The 11,294-nt window shown below is 25.9% G+C and overlaps 1 protein-coding gene across 1 annotated transcript; it reads right to left on the bottom strand.

The window, feature by feature from the left end:
* Window positions 1-4,449: 4,449 nt before the first annotated feature.
* LOC100802482 (polygalacturonase QRT3) lies at window positions 4,450-9,772 on the bottom strand. The gene is made up of 4 exons (XM_003547365.5): window positions 9,571-9,772; window positions 9,203-9,430; window positions 5,566-6,142; window positions 4,450-5,018 (listed from the first exon to the last, which is right to left on the bottom strand). The coding sequence occupies exons 1-4, from the start codon at window positions 9,730-9,732 to the stop codon at window positions 4,558-4,560; spliced, it is 1,428 nt and encodes a 475-aa protein (XP_003547413.1). The 5' UTR covers window positions 9,733-9,772; the 3' UTR covers window positions 4,450-4,557.
* Between the last annotated feature and the right edge of the window lie 1,522 nt (window positions 9,773-11,294).

Raw genomic sequence — 11,294 nt, 5'->3', positions numbered from 1 at the left:
AAGGCCCTCTATATATAAATTAGAATATTTATATTTTTGTTATAGAAGGTACTAGAAATAATTCTGCCTATAGAACTATTATGGATAATTTATTATAGATAATTTTTTTTGTATTTAATGTAGTTACGTATTGAAAACTCGAATTTAAAACATTTAATTAAACTGAAATACATATCAATTGATTCATGTGTTAAATATGATAAAATATTTAAGGGTTAAATATGTTTTTCATACATGTAATATACTCCATTTTTAGTTTAATACCTAAAAATATATATTTTTATTTTATTATTTGACATTTTAAAAAATTTATTTTTGATACCGTTAGTCTTAATCCATAAAATAAGTTAAATGTAATGACTGGTATGAAAAAACAAAATTTGGAAAATGTGAGGTAATAAAATGGAAAAATATATTTTTTAGATAATAAACAGAAAAAAGTACACAACATGAATGAAAAACATTTAAATCAATATTTAATTATATTGAATGATGATGCTTTTAGAAGTTATTATTCAAGGAGAGTATTTTTAGAAAATTTTCTTCAACGATAAACGTTATTAAGAAATTTTCTTATTCTCATATCTTGTTCGATCTATTATTTTTATCTGAATTTCTCAATTATATTAAAATTTAAAATAAAATATTAATAATTAAAAATAATATTATATTACTATATAAGTTATTTATTATAAAATTAAAAATATAATTTATATATTCAAAAATATTTATTTATAGTCTAATTTATATATTTAAAAACATTTATCTATTTCAAACTTTAATTATATAAAATAAGCATTTATTTTATATATTACAAATGCTAAAATACTGATTACATGAATGAGAGCTAGCTGGAATAGTAATTGAGACTTGAGAGTATGGAGAAATTGGTGGGCCAAGCTAAGGACATGGGATGCTGCTTAGTTGATAATCCACTGTCGTCCTTTTTGTTTATGCGCTTCAAAGCAGACCTAAAAAGCAAGTCATATTTTCCTCGGTTCTATGATATGAATTTTAAGCTTGCGAATGTTTTATTTTATGCACTTGGACTCATTTTCTAGTAAGATACGTGAATGATTATACTACCTCTAATAAATCAAATTGTAAGCTCACTTATTTTGTGGTATATGGAGGAACCAAGAATTGAACTCCAAGTTAATTACTTGATTAATTATAGAGGTTTTGAATAAACTATCTAAAATTTTTAAGTTATTAGATGAAAACACAACCAACTTTTTATTATATGTCTAACACATTCATCATACACTTTCAAATTGCCAAGAATTTTCAAGTAATCCCTTATTTCTTTTTCGATTAGAGAGAATGAGGGATGAATAAAATAAGGTAAGTAATCTGAACATCTTTTGAATACAATAATAAAATATAATCAAACATATCTACAGGTTAATTTTCAATTTCTGATCATTTATTTAAAATATTTCTGTGATTTATTCATCAAGTTTATATGAAAATTGATGTTATCTATTCAAATTTTAAAGTTATTTTAAATTAATTCTCTGTGTGATGTTCAATTTATTGAATTAATCTAATTGGTGTATGTCATCAATACCAACCTTCATTCTGATGTGATGGAAGTCATAATCTAAACCACAATAATGTAATAGTATTTTATATATACTTATAAGTAAATTCTATTTTTAATAAAATAATTAAATATTTTTTTTCTAAATTTACCATACCAATGCATGAGTGTTTTTTTAATTAACATGAATTAGTATTTTGACATTTATATTTCACATGATAAATACTTATTTTTATATAATTAAAATATATAATAAATAAACAAATTTTAGTACATAAATTATAGTAGTATTATAATTAAAATCTATAACGAATAAATATTTTTAAATATATAAATACTATATTGGATTTATAATAAAAAAAATTAATTAGAACATAAGGTTATTCTTAAAAATTGTTGAGTTTTCTAAAAAATATTGAACTTCATCTTAAAGATCTTAAAGATAAAGATAAAGAAGATAAAATGAAATGAATAAATGGTTTAAAAAATAGAGATAAAAGTAAAAGAATGATAAGTTAAAGGTAAAATTATATTTTTAGTCCTCTAATTTATCTCTAGTTTCGAATTTGATCCCTAATAATTTAATTCACAAATTTGATCCTCTTATTTTATAAAATCGTGCAATGTTGGTCCCAAGGTCACAATTGGACCCAGACCAAACTTATATGATTTTACAAAATAGGGATCAAATTAATGAATTAAATTATGGAGGACCAAATGCAAAATTGAATATAAGCTGGGGGACCAAATTTATAATTTTGCCTAAATGATTGAAAGAGTTTTTTTTCCTGCGGAAACGGGGCAAAAAGGCCATGAAAGAGGATTTCTTGACTAGTGATAAAGACAATAACCTGTAAAATACACCTCTAAGGGAGAACCTACAGTCTATTTTTTTATTTTTTTTGGTGAATTGAGAACCTAGAGTCTTTGATACATGGAAGTGGATAATTCTGCACATTCACAAGTGCACTGTCTTCTATGTCTCTCATATCCTCAAAAGAGTCGTGCAGTTTGTTTCTTTCGGTAACGCGGCTACTAGAAATGCAAGTAGCTAGTTGTGTAATTTTGGTAGGAGAGAAATGTCTCTTAACTTTTTTTTTTTTTTTTATGTTTAATTATTTGCTGATATATGGTCCTCATTAGTGGCTGGAATTAATTTGATTGTCTATCAAACATGTTCTACTATGACCTCTGTGTCGCTTTCACTTTCAGCGCGCGCGCACATATATATATATATGGCTTTAAAGGATATACATAACTTTTGTGGCTCACCTAAGATAAACAATAATAAGGATAAAATGTCATTTTTTTCCTGAAAGTGTGTTGCATTGTTATGCTAATTTTTCAAATAAAAAATATTAAAAAAAATTATGAAAGTGAATTTGTTTGTGAAAGTATATTGCATTGTTATGCTCATTTTTAAAATTAAAAATATTAAAAAAACTATGAAAGTGGAATTCATTGATCATTATAGTCTAATTAATTACAAAAAATCGTATAACTTTTTTTATACAGAAAATCGTATAGCTTAAGTGACAATATTAATATATGTTTAGTGGTAATTATTTAAGTGAAATATTAACATATATTTAAGAATCAAAATAATAATAAATAATTAAACTTAAGTAATTAAATTAAACAACTAAAAAATCCATATCATATCTTATTCATTACTTTCAAAAGTTATCCTAGAAAGTTAGGTTACCAACAAATACAATAGGATACAGAAAATTTTGGCAATTATTTTGTTCCACCACTTAGTAAGTAACAATATCATAATTATTGACCTGATTGTTCATTATTATATTATTTTTATGATTAATATTATCCTTATTATTATGTTTGTTCTAAGAATTATCACTATCATTATTATTATTAATCTCATCTCCCTCGTATTTCATGATAATTATTATTATCATTATCATTATTACGACAATCATTATTTATTGTCATTACAATTATTACAACTATTTAAAATTTTTCATGTTGATATTACCACCATTATCACTATTATATTTATTATCATCATCATTATCATTATAATCATTTTTATTATCACCATTGTCATAATTACAATCATTTTCATTGTTTTTTTTTCACTATCACCATTCTCATTACCATGATTTTTTTATAAATAATCTTATTATCACCAAATACTTTACACTAGTATTCATTTTGTTATCTTTTCCTATTCTCATTTCTCCTTTGATTCTATAGTAACCATATTAAAAGAGTTCCTTTTTTTTTTACATTTACAATTCTTTATATTTTTTTTTCTTTAAAGTGATTTTTCTTTTTAGTTTTTCATGGGTATTCTTCTTTAGAGACAATTTTATTCAAGGCACAATCAGGTACACAACATAAATATGTCTCTTTTGACAAAGATTCAAATCTTAATTCATCGCATTACATGATACTACTTGATACTAACCCTTATGCTAGACCCAATCCATTGATAATGAATTTTAATTTTAACTTTAAATGAGGTAAATTCAACATACAAAACAACTCAATTTGTATTAGAATCCCCACAATAATAATATTTCGTTAGTAAATTTTATTTAAACGAAGTTGAAGAAAAATAAGGTATGAGAAAAAAAAGAATTAATTGAATTTTGTATATAAAGAAAAGTCTAAATTTGATTCATGTTTCCGTTAAATATTTTCCTGGTATAATGAAGAAAGGATATTCTGCATAGCAAGGGTGGAGCATTTCCATGATGTGGTGTGCTAGCTTAGTTGATTGAATCTTGTGAAGTAAAAAGGTGCACTCTAACTTTATAACTCAATTTAGTTTTGATGGCGAAGTTTATGGATTCTTTTTCTATAAATACAAGATATTTTCAATATACACACACGGAGAAAAAGAGAAAAATGTCATACATAATTCATATTTGAAACCCGTTGACTAACTGGAAGTCTGTAATGAAAATTGTGTTTCCTTTCTTTTTTATGAATCACAATTTAATTTATTCATCAAAGAATAACAAACAAAGACGAAAAGCCTATACAACTCATTGTTCAACGAAGAAGGAAACAACCCCTTGAGCTGATTTCTCACTTTCCACAACTATAACATTATTAGTCACATTGGTGACCGAATGTGCCAAAAACTTTGGCTCCCCTTGTGCATAAAATGAGTACTGAAAATTGCTAATCCTATTTGGGAATAGCAAAACGTTTGAAAAATCAGCCACCCACTGTGTGCCATTTCCAGTCACAGTTAACTTCCCAACTGTTGATCTCAAGCTCATGCCAATCACATTGTTCCTATCAATCGCCACTTGGTCAATGTTACTGAATTGGCCATCTAGGGTCACAATTGGAACCTTATTATTGGGGTTCCCAGTGAACATATTGTTAACTATATTCAAACCAGAAACTTGCCCCTTAATTGACTTCAAAACTATGTTAGCATCCCCTAAGAAAAACCCATTAGTGACATGAACTTGAACAGGATCTTCCATGACTATACCTGCAAGGAAAAAGTTAAGGAAAAAAAAAATTTTGAACACCTAAAATCAATTGATAACTTGAGAGAGATAGGAAGAGAAGAAATAAAAATATTGATATAATAGATTATGAGACGCGATAAGCAGAGAGAGATAGAGAGAAATTAGAGTTATTGATGAAGTGTTTGATATTTAGGAAGGTTAAAATATAAAGACGTACACCTCAATTTTGATATGTATGAGTGGAAGGAAGAAAGAGATATAAAGAAGAAAAATAAAGGAAGAGAGAAAAATTGATAAATATGACAAATGATGTGATAAAAGAACATTTAGGAAAAAATATGCATTTATGTAGTTCATCAATTAAAGTTGTTTGATGAAGATGGGACATATGTTATTTCAATAAATTCAACTTAAAATACACATTTAAAAAATAAAAAGTTCAATCTTCGTCGCATGGTATGAATTAATGTGTGAATGCATGAAATCTAATTCGAGAGATATAGGAAGAAAAATGGAATAAAATTGAGATGGAAGAGAAACTGGGTGTACTAATATAATAACCCATACCTGTATAGTCCATGTAACAATTATCAATTCTAGTTTGTGAATTCCCTGCTAGTTTCACCAAAATGCCAATGCCACCAAAGCCTGTGGCCTTGTTATAACAATGCACCCCAGTGAGCATGTTGGCCTGACCCCTAAGAACAATCCCTATGGCTGCGGAGAAAATTGCAACATCAGTGATTGCATTGTCATTGCTGGCAAGATCAATGGCAGTGCCAGAGAAATCCCTCTCCCCTGGATCTCCACCAACTGTTGAGTGCTGCCCAAGGAAACTGCTTGTTATGAAGGTCTCATGGCCACCTTGGACTAGAATCCCTTCTGTGGTGAAATGCAAGAAAAAGCAGTTGTTGATTCTTGTTCTAACAGAATCAACAATGAATATCCCTCCACCCTTGTAGCTAGAATCAAAGAGGATGTCCCTAAATGTTATGTCTTCATAGTAAATGCCATTAGGTTGCTGAAGTTTTATGCTGTTCAAAACTGATGTTTTTGGAAGCTTTTGGGAATTTGGAGCCCATAACTCAACTAGATGTCGACCAGTAGGGAATGAATCAGAAGCTCTCAATGTTCCTCCTTTTACCTGATCAAATCATTTTTTTATGTACATGTTTAGGTGTAAGGAGATTAAGCATAGGACTGCAGCATTATTGCCATACAAAAATGATTTGGGTTTAACTTCCCTCATATAGTTTTCTTAACTAATTATACACTTGCAATCTATCAAAGCTTGTATGAGAATGGTTAAAGTTTAGTAAGGCATAACTGTTGATGATAATTGGATATCCAATTTTGGTAGTACCAATTAGAAATACAAATGCTAGCCATAAACTGTACTGTATTTTTCTCCTTCCCTTAATAATCAAATAAAAGATCCAGTCAAGCATTTTCTTAATATATTGATATTTAATATATTCGTCCTCTAAATTGCATCTCCTCTTTGTACAAGAAAAAAAAACAGTGTATCTCCTCTAAAGTGTATATTCTCATTTTAGAGAAGCCAAATCTCAAACTTTAGCACATGAAAACGCACCGATCGAAGAATCGATGTCAGCTTTATGAAATAAGTTAGTTTGCAAAGAATACAAGAAACCCTAATATATGTATATGCATAATATAAATAATATATATGATGAAATACTAATTATTAATTTTCTCATCAAACTATTGAAAAGACTTACTTTACACTTATTTTTAATGACTTTAGAGAATTCAAATCAAAGAAACTCATACGAGGAAAAAGAAAAAAATAAATAGCTAGCTTTTATCATGTTGGGGGATATTTATAAAAGAAAAAGATTGTTAATAATAGATTTGAAAAAGTATTCTTTCTAGTATATCTTAAATATTCTTTATAATACATTTTTTATTATTAATTAAAATTTACTCGTTCCATTCAGAAAGTACAGTTTTTAAAAAGTTTTACACATTAAAAAATGCTCTTGTTTATTATTTTACAAATTTCTATATTATTTTTAACTAATTTATCTATTTCTTTGAAGGGATTATGTTCCTTTTCAATGTAAATTAAAGTGAATAATTTAATCATAATTTGTACTCCATTATATGAATGGATATAGTTATAACTTAATATTTGGGTTTGGGTGGGCATGTCACACATGAAACTCACAATCCACAATCCTCATAATATATAAGTCTGAATATTTTAAGCCCATTTAAATTACACATGTTTTAGTCTGATCTACTTAACCCATAAGTTAAATAGATTTTCTATATGGCTCACAGTCTTTTACAATTTAATATAAAAAATATAATATTAATAAATAAGGGATGTAAATTGAGTATATATAAAATTTTTAAAAAAAGCATAGAAATGAAATAATTTTTATATGATTCAATGTTTAGTAAATGATGATATAATATTTTGATTTAATGATGATATAATATTTTGATTTAGTATATAATATATATTAAGTAAACATGATGTAGAATAATACTTTTTAAGTGACTTAAGATGTAAATTATGTTATCATTTTGAGCAAATGATTTTTTAATTATACAATTCATAGTTAGTTCTTAAAATGGTTTAAAATGGATCAAATTTTCTATTTTAAAATTTAATTTTTTTTATTAATTTTGAATTTTTTTTATCATATGCAGATCGACACACTAAATTTATAAGCCATGTGGTGCGGGCTCGCTAAAAATGAACCCATTTGGAATGAGAACTTCATGTGTTGTGGCCTTGATGGACTCTGGACTTCGTGGGCGAACTTATCCACATGCTGAACTCTAGATATAATTAGAAAAAAAATATTCCATGGGAACTAAAGCCACAAATATTTTGAAATAAACTTAAAATACTAAAATAACAAAAGTTTAGGAATGAAAATAGTATTAAAAATATAAAATTACTAATGAGATTCATTAAATAAAGAATATTATTATACAATGAAAAGAGTATTAAAACTTATAATTTTTTTAATAAATTTTAAATGAGAAGAAATGTTTTTTTTGGGGTACATAAATAAGAGATACGTTCCTTTTTTAAAAAAAGAAAAAAAAAGTGGATTAATATTTTCAATCGAGTTTTCAAAAGTGGGACATGTCTGACTTGCTTTTGGTAAATTGAGATCGATTGACTCGTTTAATCATTTAAGAGTTGATTCATTTATATCATCTTAAGTAGATTTATTTTTTGCTTTCTAGAATTTAAACCAAATAGTACTATCTTTCGTCCATTTTATTTGTCATTTTAGTAAAAAAAATCTTGTTTTAGTTTGATTGCCATTTATGATATGAATAAAATATTAAATATTTTTTCTTATTGTATCCTTAATCATTTATTACAAAGTGAAAAACAGAAGAAAGAAATATAGATGGGAGAGCATCTAAATAAGAGATATATTAAAAAATTGCTTTATAACTTTTGTGAAATCTAAAATATTAATTATATTTCTTAATTTATGTGTTAAAATCTTAAATATCAAACAAAATGAAATAGTTCCTCTGTATGTTTTTTTTTTTATTTGTAAGAATTAAAAGATTTACAGTAATTCATGGGAACCTTATTGACAAAGATATCCTCTATCTGATTTTATTTGAAATAGAAAATTTAATCACAAAAATTAAGAAATATAATTAATATTTTAGAGTTTCGAAAAAATATTATGTAATATTTTAATATATTTCTTATATATCTTTTATATTAATTTGATTCTCTCTCATCTATATTATTTTCATTTTCTCACTCCACAATAAATAAATGATTAAGGATATAATAGATAAAATCTATTTTTTATTTTCTCATCTATATTGTAATCTATATTGTAAAATTGACAATCAAAACGAAATGAGTTTTATTTTTTTTTTTACTAAATCGTCAAATAAAATGTGACAGAGAGAGTAATAACTAACTTAATTCTACCGTTTTTAATGAAAATAATAAGAATAGAGCTTGCCTAATTTTTTTTTAGTGTTTTTTTGTTCAATAAATGTAATGGTTGCTTTTAATTCCTTTATGAAAAAGTTGTATTTTTTTTTTAGAAAGTTTTATGCTAAAGCTAGCTTGATCCAGTTCAAAGACAGTAAAGCAGCAAATTAAACCAAAAGAAAGCAGTAGTATTGCACCAAAGTAGACAAAAAAACCAAGCATGAAAAGAAGGAGTAGAGAAATCCTGACCAGAATATTGCCACCACCGGATGAAGGAAATGTGATGGGTTTGCTGATTGTGTAGTTTCCACCTTGAAGATCAATCACAACCCCTCCAAGGTCTTTAACTCCTGCCACCAACTCAAGTTCACTCAGAATCCCAAAAGCATCTCCAACAGCTTTTAGAATTGCTTCACTGCTTTCTTGTGCCCCTGTAGGGTCTGCACCATACTCAACTGGGTACACCACTCTCCCACTCTAATCCATATTCAAAACCAACACCATGCAAACAATGAGTGAGGTTAATTGATGTTAGCTTCCAGTTTCAAAGAAATTAATCAAATGCCGGAAAATAAAAAAGTTTAACTTCTAAAAGAAGAAGAAATATTGTCCAATACCATTTTGGTTTCTGGAGATGCTGAGGGTGGTTGGGATAGGGCAAAGGCCATTCTATTCTTAAGTATGTTCCTGAAATGAGCGAGTGTTGTGTGTTTGTTGAAGCAAGTGGCTTCTTGTGCTACCAATAAGAATAAGAGAAAGGTTAAGACTGAGAATCTCATAGTTTTGGAAGCTGAAACAAATTCACAATGTAGAATTTGGTTTCTCTTATACTATTGAGAGAAGTAGACACAGGTAATAAAGTGGTAGATACAAGTGTGTTGCTCCCCCTCTTTAATTAATTAAGATGATAGCTTTCGGATTGGTTGTCTCTCTGCATGTTCCCCATGAGCCTTTATTAAGACACGGATGCCAAAAGTTAATAGGCATGCATGCTTCAATATTAATTGCATATAATTCCAATTATTCTCCATTCATTTTATTTGTTTAATTCTATATCACATAAAGAATATACTTATATATATTAAAAAAAAAGATAACAATGAGTGAAAATTATGCACTTTTACATTTAAGGACATGGGTTGAAAAAAATAGAAATATTTAATAAAGATATGATTCTATCTGTCCTAAAATAATTATCATCTTATGTTATTTTATATATATAAAATAATAAAAAATAAATGAAAGAAAATAATAATTTTATAAAATTTATATTATATCATCATTAATTAATTTGTAGATTTTATTGTACATCACTAATATTATAAAGGATATAAATGAAAAAATAATTATTGTTACATTAAAAAATTAAAATAATAATTATTTTGGGATAAATATTTTTCTCTTACACAACAATTATTATAATGAACAGCTAAAACATGCTAAAAATATGTAATTCATTTAATCATTAATTAATTAATTAATTAATTAGGAACAACAATAAATAATACTTCATCTATTCTTTTTAATTGTACTCATACTTTTCATCTAATCATTAATTAATTAATTTACATATATGTATTTATTGAGGAGTAAAAAAGAAAAAGATTAAAATATAAACTATTTTATAAAGATTAAGAAAATTTATTACCTTTTGTGATTTTTATGTATAAACCTTGAAAGAAAAATATAAAGGAAGGAAGGTAGTATACTTTATTTGGAACAAGTTTAGAACAGAAGTTTTAATGTTTCATTTAAAAACTGAAAACATTAATTAATTTAAAATTGTTTTTTTAATGTTATAACATTAGTATGTTGAATATTTTTCGACAATGCATTTTAGACATCCATTAACAAAATATTGTTTGCATTATATTAAGAAAAAATGTTATGTATTTAGCATGTAAAATAATTTTATATTATTATTTAATTATTACATTAAAGTTTGACATTATCTTAAACTTTAAGAAACCTGTTGGTTGTATACTTTATCATTAATTTTTATCCAGATTAATGATATTGAACTCAACAGAGTTTCAGTCAACTCATTTTTATTCGCATCTTTCATGATAAATTTGAAGTATTTTTTATTGTGTATTAATTAATACATAATGTAAAATATTAAATACTAGATTTTAAATTTGTGCAATCTATGGTTAGATTAAATTATATATATTTTATTTATGTATTTAGCATTTATATACAAAAAATATATACACATTAATAAAAATAATTTTTAAAATATTTAACAGGATATTAAATATAATATATCAGAATCGAGAAAGATAATTAATTATATTTTTAATTGAGGACATGTTGTTTGAACAAATATTAAGCCTATTAA

The sequence above is a fragment of the Glycine max genome, chromosome 15 (assembly GCF_000004515.6).
Source record: "Glycine max cultivar Williams 82 chromosome 15, Glycine_max_v4.0, whole genome shotgun sequence".
Lineage (NCBI taxonomy): Eukaryota > Viridiplantae > Streptophyta > Magnoliopsida > Fabales > Fabaceae > Glycine > Glycine max.
This window is presented reverse-complemented; position numbering and strand designations above follow the sequence as displayed.

Bases quoted from the DNA above. Each gene is read 5' to 3' on its own strand.
- LOC100802482 (XM_003547365.5), bottom strand. From the start codon at position 9,732: ATGAGATTCTCAGTCTTAACCTTTCTCTTATTCTTATTGGTAGCACAA. The intron at 9,431-9,570 runs GTATTGGACAAT...AATATGGATTAG, and splicing joins CATCTCCAGAAACCAAAATG to AGTGGGAGAGTGGTGTACCC. The intron at 5,019-5,565 runs GTATGGGTTATT...TTTTCCTTGCAG, and splicing joins TTGTTACATGGACTATACAG to GTATAGTCATGGAAGATCCT.